We start from the raw sequence: 27,316 nt of genomic DNA, 5'->3' as shown, positions 1-27,316 counted from the left end.
GTTGAACATTTTTTCATGTATTTGCTATTTCTACTTCTTTGTCTGAGAAATGTCTGTTCATTTCAGATGCCCATTTTTGGATTGGGTCTTTAAATTTGGGAGGTCTGATCTTTTTAAGTTCTTTATAGATTCGAGATAGTAGACCTTTGTCTGAGGAAGAGCAGGTGAAGATTTTTTCCCACATTGTGGGTTGTCTCTTCACACTGCTGGTGGTTTCTCTTGCTGTGCAGAAGCTTTTTAATAAGAAGAGATCCCATTTGTTGATTGTTTTTACTAGTTCACAGGCAACTGAGGTTTTGTTCATAAAATCTTTTCCTACACCAATGTCTTCAAGGGTTCTACCTAACCCCTGTTCCAACTGGTTCAGAGTTTCTATTTTAATATTTAGATCTTTAATCCATTTTGATTTTAGTTTAGTGCATGGTGAGAGATATAGGTCTAGTTTTAATCTTTGGCAAGTTGAAACCCAATTTTTCCAGCACCATTTATTAAAGAGGCTATCTTTCCTCCAGTGAGGGTGTTTGGCTCCTTTGTCGAAGATGAGATGGCTGAGTATGTCTGGCGTTGTTTCTGCATCTTCTAATCTGTTCCACTGGTCCTCAAGCCTGTTTCTTTGCCAGTACCATGGTGTTTTTATCACAGTAGCTTTGTAGTAGAGTTGCAGGTTGGGGATTGTGATACCCCCTGCCATGTCTCTGTTACCTAGAATTGCTTTTGCTATTCTGGGTCTCTTCTTATTCCAAATGAATTTTTGGATTGTTTTCTCGAGGTCTATGAAGTATGCTTCTGGGATCTCAATTGGAATTGCATTAAATCTATATAGCAGTTTTGGAAATATGGCCATTTTCACTCTATTAATCCTTCCTACCCAGGAGCAGGGGATGTCTGTCCATTTTCTGATATCATCTTCAATCTCTCTTTTCAGAGTGCCATAGTTTGCAGAGAAGAGGTCTTTGATTTCTTTTGTTAGGATGATTCCTAGGTATTTCAGTTTTTTGGATGCTATTGTGAAAGGAATTATTTGCCCTATTTCTCTCTCAGTGAGTCTGTCATTGGTGTAGAGGAAAGCTATTGATTTTTGTGTGTTGACCTTGTAACCAGCTACTTGACTGAATTTGGTTATTAAGTCTAGAAGACTTTTGGTGGAGTTCTTGGGGTCTTCTATATAGAGTATCATGCCATCTGCAAATAATGACAATTTGACTTCTTCATTTCCTATCTTTATTCCTTTTATTTCTTTCTCTTGTCTGATTGCCATGGCTAATGTTTCCAGAACTATATTGAACAAGAGTGGTGATAGTGGACATCCTTGTCTTGTTCCTGATTTTAGTGTGAAGGATTTCAGGTTTTGACCATTTAGTATGATATTGGCTGTTCGTTTTTCATAGATGGCTTCTATTCCAATTTTTTGTAGGGTTTTTATCATAAATGCATGTTGGATTTTGTCAAATGCTTTTTCTGCATCTATGGAGATAATCATATGGTTTTTGTCCTTGGCTCTATTGATATAGTGTATTACATTAATTGATTTTCGTATATTGAACCATCCCTGCATCCCTGGGATGAATCCCACTTGATCAGGGTGTATGATCTTCTTGATGATCTTCTGCATTCTGTTTGCCAGTATCTTATTAAGGATTTTTACATCTATGTTCATTAGTGAGATTGGCCTATAGTTCTCTTTTTCAGTTGGATCTTTCTCTGCTTTGGGGATCAAGGTGATGCTTGCTTCCAGGAATGAATTTGGGAATACTGCTTCCCTTTCAATTTCATTGAAGAGTTTAAACAGTAGTGGCAGCAGTTCCTCTCTAAATGTCTTGTAGAATTCAGCAGTGAAGCCATCAGGGCCCGGGCTTTTCTTAGGTGATAAGTTTTTAATTACATTTTCAATTTCCTTGGTTGATATTGGGTTGTTCAAAATTTTTAGGTCTTCTTCGTTCAACTTTGGTAATTCATATGTATCTAGGAATCTGTCCATTTCTTCTGTGTTTTCCACCTTATTGGCGTATAGGTTCTGGAAGTAGGTATTGATGATCATCTGGATTTCTGCTGGGTCTGTTGTAGTTTCACCCTTTTCATTCCTAACTGCATGGATTTGGGCCTTTTCTTTCCTTTTTCTGACAAGGTTGACTAAAGGTTTATCAATTTTGTTGATTCTTTCAAAGAACCAACTCTTGGCTTCATTGATTTTTTGTATCATTCTCTTAGTCTCCGTTGCATTGATTTCTCCTCTGATCTTTATAATTTCTTCCCTTGTATGAGCTTTGGGGTTGTCCTGCTCTTCTTTTTCTAGAAGCTTGAGGTTCAGCATCAGGTTGTTTAATTGGGCTCGTTCTGTTTTCCTAATATGCATATTCACCGCTATGAATTTCCCTCATAAGACTGCTTTCATTGTGTCCCATAGATTCCGATATGTTGTATTGTCATTGTCATTTAATTGAAGGAACTGTCTGATTTCTTCTTTAATTTCCTCTGTGACCCATTGGTTATTCAGAAGTGTGTTGTTCAATTTCCAAGTGCTTATGAAATTTTTTGAGTTTCTTTTGCTATGGTCTCCAATTTCATCGCACTATGGTCTTATAATATACAGGGGGTAACTTCAATTCCTTTGCACTTACTTAAACATGTTCTATGTGTGAGTATGTGGTCTATTTTGGAGAATGACCCATGTGCAGCTGAGAAGAATGTGTATTCTGATTTTGTGGGGTGGAAGACTCTGTAAACATCTGTTAAGTTCATTTGTTCAGGAGTTCGATTGAGTTCTAGTATTTCATTACTTATTTTTAGTCTAGTTGATGTATCTATTTGTGACAGTGGGGTGTTGAGGTCCCCCACTACAATTGTATTAGTGCATATATGGCTTTTCATGTCCTTTAGTATTTCTTTTATATAGTTGGGTGCACTAGTGTTTGGTGCATAGATATTTATGATCGTCATATCTTCCTCTTGGATTGTTTCCTTTACAAGGATGTAGTGTCCTTTGTCTCTCTTAATCAGTGTTGGTTTGAAATCTACTTGATCTGCAATGAGGATAGCTGCTCCTGCTTTTTTTCAGGTTCCCATCGCATGGAGTATTGTTTTCCACCCTTTAACTTTCAGTCTATGAGTTTCCTTTTGAATTAAGTGTGTTTCTTGTGTACAGCATATTGTTGGATTTTGCTTCTTGACCCATTCTGCCAGTCTGTTTCTTTTGATTGGTGAATTGAGACCATTAATGTTGATGGTTATAACTGAAACGTATTGACTTGTCATTGCCATGACTTTTTCTTTTTGTTGGGTTCTCCCCCTTTACATTTAATTTCTTGTCATGCCAGATGGGTTCATTCTGCTTTGCTTCCTGGGATTGTGATCCTCAACGTCTGTTCCTAGGCTATTGTGTAAAATTCTTTGGAGTGCTGGTTTGGTATTCACGAAGTTCCTAAGGTGCTCTTTGTCATGAAAGTATCTTATTTCTCCATCCATTTTGAAAGATAGTTTTGCAGGGTACATCAATCTGGGTGGAGGTTGTTTTCCTTTAGGGCTTGAAATATGTCACTCTATGCTCTTCTTGCCTTATGGGTTTATGTTTAGAAGTCTGCTGTGATTCTGATGGGCTTTCCTTTGTATGTGATTTGTTTCTTTTCTCTGACTGCTTGGAGAACTTTGTTCTTCTGTTGTGTTTCTGGAATCTTAACAATTATATGCCTATGTGTAGATTATTTTTTGATCAAGGCTATTTGGAGTCCTATATGCCTCACTTATGTGTATGTCAAGCTCTTTTCCCCTGCTTGGGAAGTTTTCTGTCATTATTTCTGTGAAGAGATTTTTTATGTCATCTGCACTCTCTCCTGTTTCTTCATTGAGCCCAATCAGTCTTATGTTATTCTTTTTTGCATCATCTAGCAGCTGCTGGGTTGATTTCTCATGTTCCCTTATAATTTTGAAGCAAGTTTTCTTTTCCTGGTCACTAAGTGCAATCTTATCTTCTATATCTGAAATTCTGTCCTCACACTGGCTCATTCTGCTGTGTAGACTTTCAGTGGAGTTTTTCATGTCCTGGAAATCTATTTGGATCTGTTTTATGGATTCCATTTGTTTCTTATGTTGGGATTCCATCATGTTCCTGAGCTCCTCTCTAGATTTATTAATCATGTCTTGCACTAGGGGCACAATTTCTCCTGTTATCTGAGAAATTATTTCTGATTTCTTTTTTTCCAGATTCCCTTTTGTTGCCAGTTCAGTGGGTCCAGGTGTTTGAGTATGAGAGTGTTCCATCTCATTTCCCTTTGGGGTTGCTGTAGGTGATCTGGAAGTCTGGTTTTGAGACTTATTTACATGTTTTCTCATTTCGACTGGGGCAGGGGGCTGTTAGCGCCTGCACAGATTACCTCCTCTGAGCTGGGTGAGGTGGGACAGGGGCCGGGAGCAGCGGTAGGGATGGTGACCCAAAAGCCCTTTCCTGTGGGCTGGGAGCAGCCGGAGGGATGTTGGCCAGGAAATCCCTTCCTCTGAACCAGGAGCAGTGGGATGGTGGCTCAGAAGCCCCTCCCTCTGGGCCAGCGTGGTGGGAGGGATGGTGGCCCAGAAGCCCCTTCCTCTGGGCCAGGAGCGGCGGGACAGAAGGTGGCCCCAAAGCCCTTTCCTTTGGGCTGGGAGCAGCGGGAGGGATGGTGACCAGGAAGCCCCTTCCTCTGGACCAGGAGCAGTGGGACGATGGCTCAGAAGCCCCTACCTCTGGGCCGGGAACAGTGGGACTCAGTACCTTGGTCTGGTGGTCTGGTGTCCTCTGCGCCTTGGTAATGTGGAATCAGGTGGCTGCCTGTCTGCAGTGGGGTGATCCGGTGTCTTCCGCGTGACTCAGGACCTCGGTAGGGCGTGCACAGACCTGCCTGTCTGCAGTGGGCTGATTCGGCATCTTCTGCGTGACTCAGCGTTTCCTCTTATTCTTGAATGATAGTTGTGCTGGATATACAATTCTAGATTGACTTATTTTTCATCAGTGTTTTGAAGATACCTTAGTTTTCTTCTAGGATCTCTTTTTACTGATTCCTATTTTCAGTCACTATCATTTTTTGTAGAGAAGCTGTCTTATTTCTGATGACATGAATAGCTTTTGCATTACCCTTTTATTTATCTTTGGCTTTTCTGTTGATATGTATAGTACAAAAATATTCTTTTCATATTTTTCTATTTGATCCCATACTTAGAAATTTCAATTTAATGACTAACTCCTCAATGTTTTAGCACTTCATAGCCACTGTCTTCTGAACTTTATTTTATCATTTTTCTCTTATTTTCCTGAACTCCTTTTAGATGTACATTGGAGTAGCTTGGTCTACTTCTCCATCTCTCTTAATTTTTCTTTCATAGTTTTCAAATCTTCCCTTTCTATTATAATTTTCATGCATCTTTACTATTGTCTTCTAACTTATTGATTTTTCTTGATTCTATCCAATGTAGTTTTTACATTATTCATGTAGTTACCTTGACATCATGATCTAAGATTTCTAATATACTTCTATGATATTTATTTTTTGTTTCTAAAACAGTTTCTTCTTATTATTTTGAATATTGTCTTTCTTTTATCTCATTGATACTTTTCAGTTTTGGTTCATTTGAAATGAATTTATCTTCCACTTATTGATTTTTCTAAGTTGTCTGTCTACTCATTTCGAATTCTTTGTGGTGGTAGGATGTTGATTTTAAAAATGTGTTAGAAAGTTATGACCTATGACTTAGATCCAGCTTTCTTCCCTTTTTGATGGTACTGGGGATTGAATTCAGGGGCACTCTACTACTGAGCTACATCCCCAGCCCTTTTATTTAGTTATTTTTTTGAGTCAGGATCTCACTAAATTGCCAATTCTGGTCTCAAACTTTGATCCTCCTGTTTCTGCCTCCCTGGATTCAGACTTATTATAGGTAGAATTCAGTTGGAACACAGTCATGCCCAATCATGTGCATATTATCTTTGACTGCTTTTGTGTTACACCTACAGAGTTAAGTAGTTGTGACAGACTATCAGTCTGTCTCTCCCACTTTTCCCCATTCCTGACCTCCAAATCTTTTACTGTTGATCTTTTCAATTGCTTTAACTTGGTCTGCCTTTCATACTCAGGCCATCACAGCACCTGTCCTGTGGCAGTCATGGCAGGTTGACTGCAGATCCAGTCTACAAGCTAGTGAATGCCTTGGCTGAGCTCTTGGCTAGAAAGCTGTCTGAAACTCTTGCTACCCCAGGCATACAGCGCTCAAGGGCTTAGCCCTAGGAAGCAGTGAAGTGTAGTTGTTTTCATCCTCCTTTTACAAGCTGGGAGACTGCTCATAGTGCTGGGTTCCATTAGTGAGACCTGTTTAGTTCCCTCCAGGGTATGTGGGCTGTCCTTATCCCAGTCCCTAGACTCACCCAGACTTTATCCTCCCTTCCCACTCATGGCCTACTATCTTCCTACTGCAGCCAGGTTTATTAACTTGAGCTTCTCTACTATTTCTGGGCCACGGAAGTATGTACATTTTAAAGAAGCATGCTGTGTATGCTTAGTTTCCTCTTATGTTATTTTTCACTGATGTGCTCTCACCAGAGGGAAAGCTCAGTCTATAAACTTATCATTAACTATTTGATAAGACATTTATACACACTTTTATATCACATTTTTTCTCACTGGAAATTATAGAAGAAACATTTTCCCATGTGATTTAATATATTCCAAAAATTACTATGATGGTTTCATAATAATTCATCTTATGATTATGCTGTAATTTAGTAATTTGATTCTTGTACTGCATTAGTCTCTGTAGTTTTTAGCCATCTTAAATATGTCCTGTTGAACACTCTTATTCATATTCTTTAAAATTATATGTCCAGTCATTTCCTTAAAAGAGGTTCTTAGATTCATAAGTACTATATCAAAGGCAATGAAAAGTTTTTCAGGTTCTTGATGTTACCAGATGTTATCAGACACACTTCTAGGAAGGTAATGTTTAATTTAAATGAGTGGATTGTTTCTTAGACTAGAATAATGAAATGCATGAGTTTTTGATCACTGAGGAATTTACAGACATTATATTTTTCAATACTTTAACTATCATTTAATAGATATTTACTCTTCCCACCACTCATAGACTAACAAGAGGACTGGTGGTGATAGGATTAACAAGTGTTTTTAAAACATTATATTAACAAAATATTATAGAAACAGAGAAGAGGTACCTGGAAAATTATATTTAAATTGCACTTTGAAAAATCAGTAAAATTTTCTCAGGATGGAGAAGAAACAGAAATTTAGGCATGCAGGAAGATGAGCTTGACCACAGGCATCATCTTGTGGCTCTTTGAGCTTTGCTTGTCTATTGATCCAGAAGACAAGAGATTTCTCAATTGGTATCCAAAATATTCATATCTGAGATGTAACTAATTTCAACCAAATTCGCAACCAGGGTCAGGATTGTGCACATGTATGGTTTAAAAGACTTCCCAGCCAGTGATTCTGGTGTATCTTTCAAGATGGCTTACTGCGCCTACTGTGGTCAATGTTTTACATGTATTGACTCATTTGATTCCTATGACAGGGATATTGTCATTAATCTTCTCTTTAGCGGTTAGGTAACTTCAATGTTAAATACCCTGAAAAGGACACATACTATGAGCAGTGGCTGGATTTAAAACTGGGAAATCAGACCTGAAGTTTGTTCTCTTAACTACAACACTAAGATCACTTCTTTTTGGGGTTCAATGAATGGAACCTTTCAGGGAAGGTTCAATGTTGAGTATCCTTAGCTCTTTCTGTTTTTTTGGGATTTTTTGGTACCGGGGATCGAACTCGGGACCTTGAGCTTGCATGGCAGGTGTGGGAACCACTGAGCTAAATCCCGGCTCCTTAGCTCTTTCTTAGCACATACCTGATGTAACCTGGACTCAGTATGTGAATTAATAATGTAATGACAAATAGCTGCTAACATGTGATATAACTAAGCACAAGGTACCCAGGAAAGTACTTCTAGAGAATGTGCAATCATCCTCATGAAGGGTCCTTTGGATTTGATATTGCATTTATTGGTTAGCCTTGGGAATGTTTTTAAGCAAGGAGACAACACACTCAGACACACTTTGAAAGGCTACCTCAGGTGCTTGGGAATGACTGTTTAGGGTGGAAACAGGATACTTAGCCAGTCAGAGATGTTGAGGGCATGAGCTAAGGTCCTTCTGGTAGGAATGAAGAGGAGGAGGTGATTTGTGGGTCTTTGGAAATACAGAGGGTCTGGATTCTGTAATCACACTGACACACAGTGAGAGGAAGAAAGAGGATTTTTAGCTTGAATGCCTAGAGCCAGGCTAAAACCCTTACAGGAAAGAAGGAAGATGCAAAGGAATGAATAGCTTTGTTTATACCCTTCAGGACCAGAGGAAATTATGTCAGAAATGAAATAAAGAATAACAGGCAATAGGAGTGCGGGCAATCATTTTGTGGCTTGGTTAAGATCACAGCTCCAAGCGGGGTCCACCTGAGACTTGCACTTGTCACATAGACATCACAGCAGACTGCTACCCATGGACCTCAGTTTTGGTATGGTGCACTTCAAACACTGACCGTGGACAGTGAGTTCCATAGTTCTTTCCTTTAAATCTAGAATTGCTTCCTGCTAAAAGTCAGGAACATACTTAGCATAAAAATGTACAATGTAAAAGTTCCTATTTTAAGAAAGATTTTAATTAAAATATAGATGAGAACCAGAGTCTTTTAAATTACAATGTGCTTTAGATGTGGAATATGAAAGAGTGGGAGGGATGCTAAGTGAATAATACATTAATTGCTTGAGTTCATTCTTTTTATATGACGTTTCTATAAGCTTCTATCTTTGGTTGCATTATATACATATATGTCTCATGTAATGTAAATGTTTATAATTAGAGTATGAAATTTTCACTTTTACATTCTTATTTAATATAATAGAGCCACATTTTCACTGCATGTAATATTAGTTGCTGGAAATATCAATACGTATCCAGCATGCCTCTAAAGTATTGAGCCTGGTTTTATTTAAGTCAACAGAATTTATCCAAATATGTTCTCCTAAAAGGCAATTAACTCAGAACTGACATTTATTGAGCTCTTTTTATTGCCAAGATATTTTCCTTGATGTCTGGAGGGAAAAGATGAATGATAAATGATCCTTGTCCTCAAAGAATTCACCACATATGTAGTTGAAAAACCAACTATACAAACATGATTGCACCACAGTATAGTAACTGAAGCAGAGTAGAAGGTAAGCATAACCCTGATTTTACCTAATTGCTTAGGGAAGGCTGGAGTTAGATGTTACCATTAAAATTGAGTCATGAGGTATGAATACTTCACCAGGTTAAAAAAAAATCTGGAAAGGAAATTTGGATAGAGGAATCACCAAGTTCAGTAGAATGAGATTGCTGCATTCTTGGAATTTCAAGCAATCCTACATAACTCAAATACTGGCTGAGTCCATGGAAGTAGAAAGTGATAAAACCATAGAAGGGTGTAGTGGTTAGAACAGGAAATCACATATGGGCAAGGTGTGTGGGATGGGGCAGAAGAGGAGATAGATAGTGTTCAGGCAGAGGAAATGTCTAAATGTCCTAGCATTCTTGGAACACCGTGAGCATGAGATGAGAGCAAACTTTTCTGACCAGGGAGGCTCTACAAAGGTCACATGCTGTATGAAGTGTTTACATTTCACCCAGTGTGCTCCTATCCACTGAAGGGGTTTATTCAAGGAATTGAAGTGATATGATTTATGTTTTGAAAACTCTGCATCGGGAAGCATAGAATTTGTGATACTATTTGGGAAGGAGCTCAAGAGGAAAGTGATTTTGACCTACAAGCCAGAAAGAACTAAACTAATCTTTCTAATTTTAGGTGCAGTAAGGATAATAGAGAGTAGCTTTTTAGAACTTTTTGTATTCTAGTGATATCTAAGTGCATCACATACGCATATGTATATATGGATGTGTGTATATCAACTTGTTTTAAGTTGTCCCTGTGGAAAAGTCATTCTCATAGCCTGAAGCATCACCCTTGGCACTTTTTTACATTCAGAGATAACTTTTTAGTTTTCTAATTGCTTAGTGCCAAGGGCAGCAGTCATGGTGTGTAGTGGCATCAGTAATATGGTAGAATAACTAGAATAACTGTTCCATTACCTGTATAAATAATTTGCTCTTCACCACCCCATGAATTGGACACTATAATTATTCTCATATTGTCAATGAAGAAACTGAGGAGGAGAAAGCCAGGATACAAAGCTGAACTACAGGGACGAGGCTCTTGGCCCTGAGGGTGGGCTGCTTTTCTCTTTGTTGTTGCTGCTGGGAATAATGAGGATCACAACAGTGGTGCTAGTTTGAACTTCTATAGCTCTTTCTGCATTCCAGGTGTGGTTTTAAGTGCTTTCCATATGTCAACTTATTTATCCCTCACAGCAACAGTAGGGTACAGTTCTGTTCTTGCACATTTCAGATGAAGAACTTGAGGACAGGAAAGCTAACTACCCCTTTGGAAAGTCACAGCCCGCATGTTTTACTCAGGTGTAACCCACAGACTGGCTTTGGGCATGGAGGTGCATCCTGTTTGAAACCATAGTAAGTTGTGTATTGAGGATGATGAGAAGTTAAGCATTCTCTTACAGGAATAATTATTTAAACAACAAAATAAAAAAGTCACTACAGTGTTCTTTCATTCATTTGAATTTTTAAATTTAAATTTTTACATAGAAATGTTACATACTGGGTGGGTACTAATTAATGTCTAATACGGTTTGTGATATTTAAGTGAGGTTAAATATACTCATCTAAAACATCATTTTTTTATGATGAAAACATTCAAAATATTTTTTCTACATTTTTGAAATGATCAGTACATAATTGTCTGAAGTCACGCTATTATACAATAGCAACCAGAACCACTTGCTCCTAAGTATAACTTAGTCCTCATTCACTAGTCTTTCTTCCTCCTTCACTCTACTCATCCTCTGGTAACCACCATTCTAATTTGAACTTCTATGAGATCAAAGATTCTACACATGAGTGAGATCACTTAATACAGTGTTCACTTTGAAAATTTTTTCTGTTGAAGACTACACCTGTTAAACACCTGATATACTTACATAACCATTCGGCTCTGTTTAGCCTTGTTTTGAGATGTAAACTAGTGAACTCAGAACAAATACAATTTAAGGCAATGAAATTGCCCTGTTCAAACTAAGGTATTATGGAATTTGTATGTGCGTGGTAACTCTGCCCTCTTTCAGTTATAGTTATGTGATAAGTAACTATTTTGAGACTAATCAATAGACATTTGATTGTTAGATATAAGGTTTTTCTGTAATCTATCTTTCCTATAAAATGGTCTAAGTAAATAATATACTTTTCTTAGTATGAGTTAGTCCTAATTGTCCACCACTGGCAAGACTAGAATATTTTGAGTATTTCCTAGAAGTTGTACAAGATTTGTGTTTATGTATTCATTGTGCTTTCCGTGACTGGCAGCACATGTTTGCTGGGCACTTGTTCTGGGGTATTTGTGCTAATTAGCCAAGATGGTAACAGATTCCTTTCAACTCTTGGCTCTTTGATTCATTACTTCTCATTCCTTGCTCATTCTTCTACTTTTGTCTTTTATACCTTCAACTACAGAAACTATTATTATTTCCCAAATTGAATGGACATATTATTTCAACCCACATCCTACGTGGTATCTCTGTTGCATGTGACTCACTCTTTATAACTCACTAATTGGTTGGCTTCTTTAGCCTCATTTCTTATGATTTTCCTCTTAATGTCTGACTTCTTTCTCAGTCTTCTTTATAGATGGCCTGTCTTTCTCTACTACTTCATAAAAGTTAGTATTCCTCAATATTCAGCCTTGACTCACAGCTCTTCTCTCTGTCCATGACTTCCTCAAATGATCTTAACTATATTCAGGATTTCTCTCACACTGATCACAAACTCCCACATTTAGTGCTTGATGGAAAACTACACCTGTGCATTCCACTGACACCTCAAACTCAGTGAGTTCAAAACCAAGTTCACTTTCTTTCCTCTGAAACCCACTCTGCTTCTGCATTCTCTGTCCCCATGCCACCGAGCTTTAGATCCTGTCGGCATTGTTCATCCTCTGCTTATTTCTCTCCTCAGTATGCATTAGAATTATCATAGTTTTATGGGTCTTAACACTAGGCATTCATTTCCTAAATGGCTTGGGTGGATCCCTGGCAGAACGTTCTGAAAGAACTCTTCAGCTGATTCGTAGGTTTGCCTCTTCCTTGAGAACCACTCACATTCTAGATAGTTGCCTTCTGCTGCTAATTTTAAGCTCTAAATATTTTTTGAGTCTGTGCTTTTCTGTGGCTTTTGCTTTTGTCTGTTCATTTGCTTGTGAGAGAGAGGTGGTGGGACTAGACAGCATCTTTTTGCTCTCGTGTGTGGTTTTTAATTTTAAAACTGTTCATTTTTATTTGTATCTCATAACTATGAATTGTCAAGTACAGTTTCCTAATCTTTCCCAATATACCACACATATATAATGGCAGACAAGGTCTCATGAGAAGTCTTCAGTTTTTTAATTGGGAACAACATCACATCAACATTGTATCACAAAGTAATAATTTCTAGATTATGATTATTTTTAATGTGTGAAAATTATTTTATTATCTGCACAAATATACAAAGTAATCCATTTAAAGGAAAAAGTGATAGTAAATTGTGAGAATTGATGCTTTTCTATTAAAACAGTATTAGGTATAAGTCCAATATTAAAATAGTATTACAATAAGATAGTATTAGTTAAAACTCATTACGTGCTTAACTTTAGGTTCTCTGATTTCAGTCATTATTTTTCTTCTGTATTATCTTCACTCCGTATATGTAATCTTTAAAAATTTTTAACATAAGCCAGAACTTATTTAAAAGAATATCCCACAGTATTTGTATATGGGCTATGTAGTAACTCTTCATTTTTAATTTATTTGTATCATTCTTACTGTCATTTTATATGCTATAGAAAATGACCTGCAAGTTTTCTACTGTTATGATGATATTGTCATTTTTTTATTAGTGCATGTTTGCAATACAGAATAGTGCTCGCTGTTTGTTTTGTGGTAATTGGTACATATATATCATATATCTTGATCATTTTCTATTTCTTACTCTATCTCTTTTACTCTTCCCTTTCCATTCTTGTGTGTCTTTTGTTTTGTTTTTTGCTGTTAAGCAATAACATGAAGAGATTGGGTTTTCCCAGATCATTTCAGTGCCTGGGAGGTGGAGAGCAACATTTTATTTGGTGGTATAGATTTAGCAGGTGAAGTTTAGTTCTAAAACCAATGGTTGATTCTGTGGTACCCACCACTCAGCATAGGTCTGATTGGAGCATAAGTAGCAGCTCCTCTGGTGGGGCAGTTCCATGGGGTTTTTTTTGTTGGGATGGTTAGATTTTTGTTTTGTTTTTTTTTTCTCGTAGTCATTTCTAGAGACTAAGTGTTGGGTCCAATTTCTGTACTTATATCTATTTTGTAAGCATCTCATGGTCTGCATTTATCTGCTTTAAGTAGCTAGAGTGGTTTCTTCCCCCCACCCCAATTAAGTTTATTGGTACATTTTCGGTATAAAATATAGTTACATTCATCATTGGGATCGTGTACCATTACATGCGTCTCTTGGTTCTTATTTTTTTTCCCCTTCCCTTGCCCTCCCTTCACCCCCTCCACCCTTCCCTATTTGCAAAGACCTTGTTTCCATTTTCTTTCCTCTTCTCATATTTTCTCCTTTCCCCTTTTTCCCTTCCCCTACCCCTCCCAATTCCCCTGCTCTTTTAGACCTTTTCTTCCTGTTACACAATATCAGTTATACATTTTTTAAATTACAACATTAAGATCTAGGAGACATTACCACAGATTTTACAGAATTTAAAAGGATATAGAAAGCATATTACAAAAATCTTTTTTGAAATACATTTCACAACTTCTAAGAAGTACCTTGGACGACAAATTAATGAAACTAACTCTGGAGGAAATATAAAATTTGAATAGCACCTATTAAAGTATATTCCTAGCTTGAAAACCTACCTATATGACAATAGCAGGCTCATAAACATTTTAACTGATAAATTATATCAAACAAAGCAGAAAAAAGAAGGAACACTTCTCCCCTCATTTTAGGAACTCAACATTGTGCTAATCCTAAAACTGGATAAAGATAATAGAAGAAAAAAGTATGAACATAGAAATTTGTTTAACAAAACAAACGATTGAAAGTCAGATCTGGGAGTATGTAGAAAGTGGTTTTGTTATAGGGATGGCAGTGTTGGTTCAGCATTGGAAGATCCACCCCTAAAAGTCATCATTTAAACAGAGGAAAGGAGAAAGCCATATGATCCTGTCAGTAGTTGGAGAAAGAGTATTGGACTAAATTCTACAGCTGTTCATGGTAAAAGTTAGACTAGAAGTAGAATAGAAACTTCTCAACAGATTAAAGACATATACTCCATACTTCCAGCAAGAACACCTTATATAAATGGAGAAGATACAATGCTTTCTCCTTAAGGTGGGGAACAAGGGCAGATATGCTTAGTCTTTATCTTCCCATTAAACTTTGAAACCTAGGCCCCACCAAAATAGTCTGGCAATAAAATGACATAACTAGGATAGAATTGGCACGGCAGAAGCAAAATCTTTATATGGAGATGAAATGATCATCTACAGAGAAAATATTAAGAAATCTCTAGGAGCCCCTAGAACTTGTACTTGAATTTAGCAGGATTAGAAAACACAAGGTATATATAAAAATTCAGGTCTGTGTATACTTGCTATAAATGAAGAATTGGATATTGAAATTTAAAAGTTATGTAGGAGTGCAAAGGACCTAGAAAAGTTAAAAAAAAACAATGCTGGAAGACGTTTAGTACCTAATTTTAAGACTTCTTCTAAAGCTATAGTAATCAAGGCAGTGTTGGTGTAAGGAAAGACATATAGATCATTGGAATAAAACAGAATCTAGAAATAGAACCACACATATATGGTCCACTGAGCTTTGAAAGATTATTTAACAGTAGCATTTTATAGAATATAAACTCAATTCAAGAGCGGAGGAAGAGTTAGTGTTTTCAGCAAACGGCACTAAAACACCTGGTATCCGTATATAAAAAATTAACCTCAACTCTTTTTTTCCATACATGAAAATAACTTGAAGGGATCTATGAACCTAAATAAGAAAGCCTAAAAGTATAAAACTTTAAGAAGAAATTATAAGGGAAAATGTTTATGAATTCAGGGTAGGCAAGAACTACCTAGGATACAAAAGACGTGGTGTATAAAAGAAAAAAATTGATAAATGAGATTCCATCAAAACTTAGAAGTTTAAATGACATCATTAAAATGAAAAGTAGTCCTTAAACAGACCATATTTACAATGCATATAACCTATGAGCAGAATAGATAAAGAACTCTTACAGCTCATTAATAGACAACCCAATTAAAAAGTAGACATAAGAAGATGATAAATAGCCAGTATAGCACAAGGAAAGATGTGCAACTCTAGAATCAGAAAAATACTAATCAGTACAATAATAAGATTGAATTATACACTCATTAGGGAGATGAAGTTAAAAGTTTTAAAAGCCTTGTCATGACTTTTTCTTTTTGTTGGATTCTCCCCCTTTGAGTTTCATTTGTCATGCCCAGTGGATTCATTCTGCTAGGTTTCCTGGGGTTGTGATCCTCATTGTCTTTTCCTAGGATATTGTCTAAAATTTTTTGGAGTGCCAGTTTGGTATTCATGAAGTTCCTGAGGTGCTCTTTATCATGAAAATATCTTATTTCTCCATCAATTTTGAAAGATAGTTTTGCAGGGAGCATCAATCTGGGTTGGAGGCTGTTTTCCTTTAGGGCTTGAAATACATCACTCCAAGCTCTTCTTGCCTTGAGGGTTTGCATTGAGAAGTCTGCTGTGATTCTGATGGGCTTTCCTTTGTATGTGATTTGTTTCTTTTCTCTCACTGCTTGTAGAATTTTGTTCTTCTGTTGGATTTCTGGAATCCTAACTATTATATGCCTATGTGTAGATTTTTTTTGATCAAGGCTAGCTGGAGTCCTATATGCCTCCCTTATCTGTACGTCAAGTTCTTTTCCCGTGCTTGGGAAGTTTTCTGCCATCACTTCTGTGAACAGTTGTTTTTGTGTCACCTGCACTCTCTCCTCTTTCTTCATTGACTCCAATCAGTCTTAGGTTATTCTTCTTTGCATTGTCTAGCAGCTGCTGGGTTGATTTCTCATGTTCCCTTATAATTTTGAAGCAAGTTTTCTTTTCCTGGTCACTAATTGCAATCTTATCCTCTATATGTGAAATTCTATCCTCACATTGATTCATTCTGCTGTGCAGACTTTCAATGGAGTTTTTAATCTCTTGGAAATCTGTTTGTATCTGGATTCCTTTGTTTCCTATGTTGGGATTCCATCATGTTCCACAGATCCTCTATTTTTTTTTTATCTCTGTCCTCTCTAGATTTATTAATCATGTCTTGCACCATGAGCAAAATCTTCGCTGTTATCTGAGTAATTATTTCTGATTTCATTTTTCCCAGATCCTCTTTTGTTGCCAGTTCAGAGAGTCCAGGTGGTTGCGTATCAGATTGTTCCATCTTGTTTCCCTTTGGGGTTGCTGTAGGTGATCTGGAGCTCTGTTTTTGAGGCTTGTTTATGTGTTTTCTCATTTCCACGGGTGTTGCGGGGGGTGCTTCTGGCACCCACGTGGCTCACCTTCACTGCCCTAGGAGCTTGGGATGGCAGCGGGGGAGCTTCCTTCTGGGTTCTGGGACTGGCTCAGCTTCTATGCCCTAGGAGCCTGGAATGGAGGTGGGGCGCTTCCTTCTGTGTGCTGGGACTGGCTGAGCTTCTCTGCCCTAGGAGCCTGGAATGACGGCGGGGAACTTCCTTCTGGGTGCTGGAACCGGCTGAGCTTCTCTTAGAGTGGTTTCTTTTTGGAAAGTGAACCCTGAATAACATAAAAATAGGTTTTTGTGGGAAACAGTTTGGTTTTGGAAGAAAGACTTTTCTGATCTAACTAACCTTGTTTGTTCTCCTTTGTATCTGTTCCATGGCTTCCCTCATACTTGTTGAAGTAGGTTTATAGATACCAGTGAAACCTTCTGCAAGATCATAGAAAAGGAATTACTCTAAATTGTGATTAACATTGATTGAACTTGGAAACTTATATAAATTATAACTAGAGTATTCCAGTTACCTAAAACAATAACCACACTTCTTATGATCATGGTTCATTTGAGGAAGTGTTGTATGTGATGTTCTCTGTTTATCTGACTGAGATAATGTTTGCTTTGTCCCATGATGTTCCTTCCACGCTGGGGATAGCATTAAAGTGTGGGGGCCCATTTTCCAGTGGGAATAGCTGAGAGATTTTTGTTCCCTCTTTCCTCTGGCTAGATTTTCCTTTGTGTTTGGAAGCTCAGTGTATGCTTTCCAATATTAGCCCTTTAACACGATGCAAAATCTTTTTGGCTTAGAAAACTCTTTAAATTAAACAAAAGTTGACATGATTGAAATTACTCAGTTATGCCAACAGTCTCCTAACAAATGTTTTTTAAAAGTTGGATTTGACTGTAATGCAAGTTTTCCAGGAACTCTATCTTTGGTCTGTTTTTAATAATGTTTCTAAATGACCCTTTAAAATTAAAAAAAAAATTTATATAGTCACATACCAATTTTGAAGATGATAAGCACTGGCCAGGACAATATGTTGCACAACATGATGTGCATAGTTAAGAGAAGAATGGGATCCAATCTTCTAAAGAAATTTATTTATTCTTTATATATTATCTCATCACATTGAGTACATCCATATGCAGTATTGACTATGTAATAATATATGTGAGAATTATACACATAATAAGAATATATAACCCCAAGAACTAGACCTGTTATTTTTACATTTAACCAACATACCCTTCCTTTTTTTTTTTTTTTTTTTTTGGTACCAGGGATCAAACTTGGGTCCTTGTGCTTGAGAGGCAGGCTGCAGAACCACTGAGCTTAATACCCAGCCTGTTATACCCTTCCTTGTTAATATAATAAATAAATAAATCCACAACCACCCACAAATAATAATACAGACTTTATATCATAGTGAAGAGCTCTGGATATTTGGATTTGGGTTTTGGTACACTTTGTGATAGCACAATTCAGCTACCTCCAGAGATATAATATCCAAATTAAGGATATTCATGACCCTGGGTACATTGAAACCATTTTCTTTCATGCAAGGATTTTAATACTTCTGTATTTCAGACACACACAGAGATGAATAGGGCAGCCCTGGGCTTCAAGGAATGTGAGCTGTAATTAGGGACAAAGATAAATAAATGCAACAAGACAATATCATTAACAACTGTCATGTTTTATGAGATTCTGAAAGCCAGATCAGTGGTTAGCATTGAAAGTTCAGCTTCTAATTGGACCTCAAATAATTTAAGAAACTGGCCCAAAATTACATAGCTAGTGGTAGAACTAGACTTGGATTCAGTTCTATTCTATCCAAGCTTTACTTTTATTTCATATCATTCACATGTTCTGTAGAAAAAGAGTTACAGAGTTGAGGGCAAGATCATCCTTTTTAGCTTAGGGTGGCAGTGGGATCAGAAGCTGGGTACAAATAGATAAGTGGAAGTATGACGATTGATTGTAAGGGGTAAAAATATGTCAGATGGGTAAATAATGTGGATAAGGCTTGGGGAAATTTGAATAATATGATATTTTACAAGTTAATAAGAAGTTCTCTATGAAAGGAGGATGGAATTAATTCATCCATGCATCCCACAGATAATTAATTAACTGTTAGATGCACATTTCCTGTTAGAGGATATTATGAGTACTGGCAACACAATGGCATGAATAAATTGAGAATGCTAGGAGATGTGTAGAGGAGAAATCTGTCCTTAATGAGAGCGGATTTGTTCTGATACTCACTGAAGACCTGAACTATCAATCATGGGCTTAATATTTTTTACTTATTTTATAATTGCACACATTTTCTATGAATATTCCTGGAATGTTTTATAGCAACCTCTAGTGATAGCATTCCACAGCCAGTGTACTACACAGTTTTCTGCTCAGCATGTGGTTGGGAAATCTAATGAACAAAACAGCTTAGTAAGGAAGATGTGGATGGATATTGCTGGAAACACTCAGATACTGGGTATATATTTTCCATGGCTCTTCTAGATTAAAAATTCTATTTGATTCCCACTGGGTACAAGAAATTATACTACATAAGGTAAGGGAGAAAGACAGAGGAACCATTTTTATGCTTGCATTTTTGTTAAGAATATAGTTCACACAATTGGGCCAAGGATATTTGTAAGATTAAGTGAAAATCAATTTGTAATACAAAAAAGACTGAAGGGAAATTATTATAGCATGCATTTTCTTATCTGCTAAATGTCTTGTTGATTAAAAATTATTGAGTAAAAATAAAAATCCAGAGAAATTTTGGTGGACTTTATCACAGACAGTCTGGTTTCCTACTTAATGAAATCTTTCTTTCAGGCACGTGACCCATGAGACAAACTTCTGCCAGTTCCTAGTATTAGGGTATTTTTAAAATATCTGGTGCCTCAAGACAGTCTATAGCATCATGAATAAAAAAGGCGGTTGTTAATTCTAGTTTAAAAATTTTTAAATGGAAAACGAACTAGTTGGGATCACAAGTCAAAATATTAATCTCCCTTGCCTCTAGACTTTAAGTTTTGAAAATCAAGCCAAGTGAAAGTGACTAGATATTATATATTATTTTTCCACACTGACTTAAGCTGTTAGGCACTAGGAATTATGACATGATCAAGTATGTCCTTATTATTCAGCTGGAGACATTCAAAATACAGAATGGGGCTCCCACAAATGATATAGGTCACGGGAAACTGACTTCAGTGTCTCCTCATCTGACTCATGTCTTCCACCAGCTAATTTCTGAATAAGCCAGTGATGAAGTACCCCACATACACACACACCTCACAAGGCATGTGACTTCACTGTAGGAGTTCCCTAAATGTTAGCCATCCACTTCACATTGAGTCCACATCCCTTTTTCTAACTTTTGCTCATTCAGCTTTGAAGTAAGTATGACTTTGAGACCATACTTCAGCTTTTAAGCTGCTACTGTATTTCATTATAGATTTCTCTAGCCTGAACTCTGCTGTTTTAAAACAGCAACGAGAACTACTATTTGTTGTACATGCACTTACACATCCCAAGTTCAGTTTTGGGCATTTTTAAATACATTTTGCTCAGCATCTCATTAATGTGAGAGATTTCATTAATCTCACCGTCAGGTAATGCAGCTAAGGTCCTCAGAGGTGAGATAATTAACTTCCATCCCAAGGTGCATTCTGTGGGTGGATGAAGTGGAATTTAAACTTTGTTTGCTAGATTCCACGATCAAGAATATTTCCATTTCTATAGGTAATTATCCAGCCATTCACCCTTTCAACAACGTTTTGCCTGTGTCAGGCACTAGAGGTAAAAATAGGAATATGACAGGTTTTCTCACCAGCAGTTCAATCTAGGAGGGCAGAACAGAAACAATTACAAATACCTTGAATACAATGTGATAGCTGATGTTGAATCCCACTTCCTTAACTTATGAACTCAGCAAATGTGGGCATTTTCTTTGTACTGTATTTTTCCTCTGAGATAAAGTGAGCATATGAATAATATACTTCCAAGGGGTTTTATGAGGATTTAATGGGATAGTACATTTGTAAATCTCTTAGAAAGAGTCCCTGGCACATAAAATTGCTCAGTAAATAATAGCTTTAACTCTATAAATACAGGATGCAGTGGGATCACAGAGGGAGATGCCCAGGCCTGTCTGGGAACAGGTGGCAGAAATGAGGGAGAGAAAGGGGTGTAGGGAGGTGAGGGTTGCCTTTCAGGGACAGTTACATCTGAGCTAAGTTATAAAGTTGTAGTGGGAATTGGCAATTTAAAAGTGAGGGTAAAAAAATCATTTTAAGCATAGAAGGTAGCATGAGCACAGATATGGAGATGAAAATTGCATTTAGTCTGCACAAAATATCAGTTAATAAATGATTTGAATGTTTACCAAAGCCTACATTGTAGTAAGTACTATAGTTCATATTGAAGGCCTTGAAATTGTTCTTCTGTTCCTCTAACAACAGTGTATAGCTGAAAGTGCAGAAGCTACTGAACAGCTTTAGGCAATTTGTCGAGTCTTGTCTGAATAGCTTTGAAAGCTAGGAGGAGGACCATAAACCATAGGTTTGTGTAATGTTGGGGCTAGGAAACCCAGGTGAAGGGTTTTTACAGCAGCCTTAGTAGGAGGGATGAGGGTTTTTGTGCCAGAATAGACCAAGAATTCAGAGAATTGAGCCAACTTAAAAAATATTTATGGGGGAAAAACCGCAGAATTTGAGGGTAAAGAAAGTTACTCAGGAATAACTCTCCTGTTTTGGCCTGAGTTTTTAGGTTAAGTAGTGGTCCCACCAACAAAAGGAGATCAGGGAGGTGATAAGTTTAGAGAAGGCAGTAACGAGTCCTGTGTGGAAAATACTGAGGATTTGATATGGGCAGAAGTTTAGTATGTGTGTCTGGAGCAATAAGATAGCTGAACGGAGGGTATGGATTGGGCAATCTCTGGCATCTTAGGCGGGAGATTGTGCCTGGGGAGGGAGTAGAGCCAGGAGGGAGAACTTTAGATGTTCAAGTCTGGCCTTAGATTTTACTAAGCCAAGTTTTCTCTTACCTTGGATGGAGAAAATGTGTACAAACAATATGGGCCTTCCTGCATTCCACTGCCTAGACAAGTTAATGACCTGGTGGCAAGGGGAAATAAGAGGAAAAAACACTTTTATAAAGAAAAAGAAAACAAGTTAAAGAGCCTAAGAATGAAGTCTTACAGAAATGGCAACCTTTCCTTAAGAAGTTGCATTTAGTTTGCACAAAATATCAGAGTACATTTTCCTGAGGCAAATTTGCGTCTGACAAGTATTTCAGCGTTCAGATATGTACCTTTTTTTTTTTTTTTTTTTTTTTTTTAACAGTTTTGGGGTTTGAACCAGGGCCTTCATACTGAGCTATGAAGCCCCCCAACCTGCCCTTTTGTTTGTTTGTTGATAGGGTCTCCCTAAGCCAACAAGTTGGCCTGGCTGGGCTTAAACTTGTGATCTTTCGGCTTCAGCCTTATGGACTGCTGGGATTACAGGCATGATTCACCATACCCAGCCTCAGATACATATTATACTTTTCAGTTTTGAATTTCTTCCTTTCTGAGTTAGATTTCTTGCTATCACTATGATGCCAGGCACTGCTTCAGAAAATTTTGTAGATATGCTTCTTAAATAGCCCAAATCGGATCTGTAGACTGCCTAAAATATGATGTCCAGACATGGTAGGAAGATTAACTTTGATATCAGATGAGGATTTCAGCTATGAATCTGGCTTTACAGTATACATAGACCCTTGAGAAAATGAGTGACTTACTTGAACCTTAACTTTCTCGGCTGCCAATGAGGGTAATAATGCCTACCTTACTAGCATGTTCTAAGTATTAACTTATTATAGATGAAAAGCTCTTGGCAGATAATAGATACATTGTAATTATTGGTTTCTGTACTAACATTACAAACACTGTTGGTTTTTGTTTTTTCAGAAATTTGGACTTCAGGAATAAACTTGTGTTAGAAGTCAGTTGATGAAAAAATGATGAAAATAGTTATATATGATGGCTGTACTATGTACTAAGCACCATTCTGACATTTTACATCTATTAACAGATTTGATCCTCGTACCTGTACTGTGAGGCATGTTCTAGTAGCTTGCCAATTTTATAAATAAAGAACCTGAAGTTCAGACGTTTGGCAAGTGATCAATTTGGAAGTGAGAGAACTGTGTGGATTCTGAAGAATTTCTTTTCATGATTCTCTGAAAAGAAACCTTAATCATAGACTTCTCTTGTTTCCAAAATACGTGTGCCACATATGTCAATTAAGGTGGTTAGCAAGATTTTCTAGCATTAGCTAATATGTTTGTAAAATTGTTTTAATGCTCCACTAACACCATGACACTCTAAACAATGTGCCTCTCTCATTTCAGCCTGTGAGACTGAAGCAGGGAAAGTGTACCAGGTCTCCTCCAAAGAGCACATGCAGCCTTTCAAAGAAAACATGGAGCAATTTATTATTCAAGGTAAATTTCAAAGAGATGCTTTGTTTTGTTTTCCTTCCTCTTCTGCAGAAAGGTAGAAGGCATTTTTTAAAATACACATTGAGTTGAAAGGGATTATTTTGACATTACAAACAAAACCAGATTTGGTTTAATCATGAGTCACAGAGATGTGAGAGACTAGCAATTTGTTGAACATGCTATTCTGTAGATAATGCTCCTATTATTGTTGCTTTTTATTGCATGACAGTAAGTACACTGGATAGTAATTAAAATAGCTCCTGTTTATAAAGACATTAAAATCCTGGGCTTTATGTTATAGAAAATTAGATATTCTTTTGAGTTTTGACTATACATATGACCTCAGTTCAATCTGGTATTTATTTGGTTTGTCAAAACATTGTACCCAAAGAACAAAGCATAGGGATGTTTTTCAAATTTCAGAACATTATTTGCTATTTTTTATAGGATCTACTAATACCTCTACATATTTAACACCTTTCTTTGAAAGCTTAACATCTTTATAAATACTATCTCATTGACACTTCCTACATTCCTAAGAGATAAACAGGAATAAAACATTTCAGAAGATGCTAAAGAAATGTTTTTTTTTTTAAAGGGAAAAATCTACTAAAAGCCCTGCTGTTTGAAGTCATTGAAACTTACAATTATATTAAAACATTTACTACTCAAAACATTTCAACTTTGGAATGTTCCATCTCCTCTGCAGATCAGATTTGTATCATGCCATGCTCTGGGAAAGTTCCTGCTCTTTCAGGAATTCTCCTAGAGGCTAACATGGCATGAGACTAAGGCCAAGTAGCACTCTAACGGTTGGCTCCGTCCTCTGTGTATTAGGCTATGGTTTTTATAGTTTATTTAAGTGTCATTAATGATGATTTACAATGAATGAGTCATGTTACAATTGGATTAAACGTAAGCACAGCTTTTTTTAGATGGGAAAAAACTTTAATCATGTAAAATAATCATGAAGATTAAAACAGAACTCTGTTGAGGTTCATAAATCAAAGTGATTGTCATTTTCAAATTCAAAGCTCCTGGTGGAAAACATACTGATTTCCTAAAAAGGCCTTTGACCAAAATCGCTAGTCCTGTAGTTACACATGATAGGACCTTGTAAACTCATTTTGTTCTTATGGGTGATTTTTTTCATCCGCTGAAATTTTAGGATCAACAATGTGTAACTTTAAAAAAAATTATATGTAACTTTTGAAAATTATTTTGGTAAGAAAATGGAATATTCACTTGTGGCTTGAGAGACTAGGACTTACTAAAAAAGAAATCAAGAAATTTACTCGGTTTCATATTCAAAATATAGCAAATGTTACATATATTGGTTTTCACATTATGTGACTTATTATGAAATTTTATGAACTTATATCTATATCTCTATCTATCTATCTATCTATATATTTTTTGATACCAGAGATCGAACTCGGGTCCTTGCACTTGCGAGGCAGGCGGCAGAACCACTGAGCTAAATCCCCAGCCCATGAACTTACATATATATATTTTTTTTTCCTTAAATTCTTTTATTGGTACATTTTAGGTAAACAATACGTTTACATTTATCATTAAGTGCTTGTACCTGTACATAATGTATCTTGGTTCTTATTTTTTCCCCATTATCTGTGCGCCCTTCCCTATTTACATAGACTTTGTTTCCATTTTTTTCTTTTCTCATAATTTTTCCTTTAACTTCTTTCCTTTCCCCTTCCCCTCCCACCACCCCTACTCTTTTGGACCTTTTCTTCCTATTTCAAATTGTCAATTATTCATTTTAATCATTTTCATCCTTATTTACATTTTCAGTTTCTCACCCTAGAGAAACTATTCGGTATTTATACATGTGTGTCCTATTTATTTCACTTAAGAGTATGGCCTCAATATGCATCCATTTAGTTATAAATGTCTCTAGTTTTCTCATTCTCTGTGGATGAGTAGTACTCTATTTTATAGAAGAACCACATCTTCTTTATCCAGTTTCCAGTTGATGGGCACTTGGGCTGTTTCCAAGCTTTAGCTATTACGAACTGTGCCACCATAAACATGGATGTATATATATCGCTGTGGTATGATTCTTTTAATTCTTTGGGAAGATACCCAGCAGGGGAGTGGAAGGGTCAAATGGGACCTCTAGCCCTAGTTCTTTGAGGTATTGCCATACTGATTTCCACAGTGGTTGCACCAGTGTGCACTCCCACCAACAATGGGGAAGGGTTCCTTTCTCCCCACACCTCCGCCAGCATTTGTTATTGGTTGATTTCTCATAGCAGCCATTCTTTCTAGGTTGAGGTGGAATCTCAGTGTTGTTTTCATCTGTATCTCTTGAATGACCAGTGATGTGGAACATTTTTTCATATGTTTATTTGCTGCTTTTACTTCTTTGTCTGAGAAATGTCTGTTCATTTCAAATGCCCATTTTTGAATTGGGTCTTTGAATTTGTGGGGTCTGATTTTTTTCAGTTCTTTATATATTCTAGGTAGTAGTCCTTTGTCTAATGTACAGCTGCTAAAATTTTTTTCCTACATTGTAGGTTGTCTCTTAATTCTGTTGGTGGATTCTCTTACACTGCAGAAGCTTTTTAATAAGATGAGATCCCAGTTGTTGATTCTTTGTGCTAGTTCCCATACTACTGAGGTTTTGTTCATAAAGTCTTTTCCTATTCCAATGTTTTCAAGAGTTCTACCTAACTTATCTTCCAGCAAGTTTAGTGTTTCTATTTTAATATTTACATCTTGAATCCACTTCAATGTTAATTTACTGCATGGTGATAGGTACGGGTCTAGTTTTAATCTTTGGCAGGTTGAAATCCAGTTATTCCAACACCATTTATTAAATAGGCTATCTTTCCTCCAATGAGGGTGGTTGACTTCTTTGTCAAGGATGAGGTGGCTGAGTGTGTCTGGAGTTGTTTCTGCATCTTCTAATCTATTCCACTGATCCTTGGGTCTGTTTCTTTGTCAGTACCATGCTGTTTTTATCACAGTGGCTTTGTAGTATAGTTTCAAGGTGGGGATTGTGATACCCCCAGCCATGTCTCTGTTGCCTAGAATTGCTATTGCTATTCTAGGTCTCTCCATGAACTTATATTTTTATAGGCTAGGTTATAAGAATTTTTTTTATTTGCTGTTTTTTTTTCCTTTTTGGTACTGGTGATTGAACTCAGGACCTTGCGCTTGCAAGGCAGGCAGTGGCACCACTGAGCTAAATTCCCAGCCCCTTAAGTTATTTTTGATGACTAAATCTTTGTCATTTTTTAGAAATAAATAGTGAAATTGTATTTTGTAATCTATTTGGAGTTTAGAAATTATGCTTTTACACCAAAGATGATCAGCCATAGTGATAATGTTTGAGAATCATTGTTGGTGAGTCAGTGGTCAGGTAGAGGCTTTTGGAATTTGTGTAGTGTTTGACACCTAGGGAAGATAGGACTGCACAGTCATATTAAATAAGTATCTCTTTAGATTTTTAATGATTTTCCAAGAAGGACATTTAACCTACCATTATGAAATATGGATATTAGCAATTTTATACTTCTGTATATTAAATAAAATCATTTGTATCTCAAGGATAATCATTTACTTTTTGTAAATATTTTAAGTAATAAGTGTTATTTATAAGTAAAGCTAATGCATTAGTTAGCTTTTAATTGTTGGACAAAATACCTGACATTGACAACTTAAGGGAAGAGAGATTTAACTTTGGCTCATGGTTTCAGAGGTTTCAGTCCTTGGCTGACTGGCTCCAAGGCAGAAACATCAGGGCAGCAGGGAATGGCAGAGTAGAACTGCTCCTTTCGTGTTTGCCTATAAACAGAGTACTGTAAGAGCACCTGAAAGGAAGGGGTCAGGGACCAGATAAAATCCCCAAGGTCACACATTCAGGATCCACTCAGGCACACCTAGAAGTGAGATTTACTCTTCCCCTAGGCAGCCCTCAAGCCAACCAAGTCAACAGTTAAAATAAACCATAATAGTTACTCACTTTTTGCCATTATGTTGAACAAGATAAGTCTGTTTTCACAGTTCTTCTAAGGATTTCAATTGCCTTTTTATTTTTTGTCTTGTCCTACTCAAATGTTCTATGACTATTTGT

At 36.8% G+C, this 27,316-nt stretch overlaps 1 protein-coding gene across 1 annotated transcript in view; it reads left to right on the top strand.

Annotated features, from left to right (window-relative positions):
* Positions 1-27,316, top strand: part of Fmn2 (formin 2) — a 313,847-nt gene that overhangs the window by 202,489 nt on the left and 84,042 nt on the right. The window contains 1 exon segment of the mRNA XM_087194309.1: positions 23,128-23,220. Coding sequence (XP_087050435.1) covers positions 23,128-23,220 — 93 coding nt within the window.

The sequence above is a fragment of the Heterocephalus glaber genome, unplaced genomic scaffold, assembly GCF_053883595.1.
Source record: "Heterocephalus glaber isolate CG9 unplaced genomic scaffold, H.glaber_assembly_v1.0 deba00001600, whole genome shotgun sequence".
Taxonomy (NCBI): Eukaryota; Metazoa; Chordata; class Mammalia; order Rodentia; family Bathyergidae; genus Heterocephalus; species Heterocephalus glaber.
This window is presented reverse-complemented; position numbering and strand designations above follow the sequence as displayed.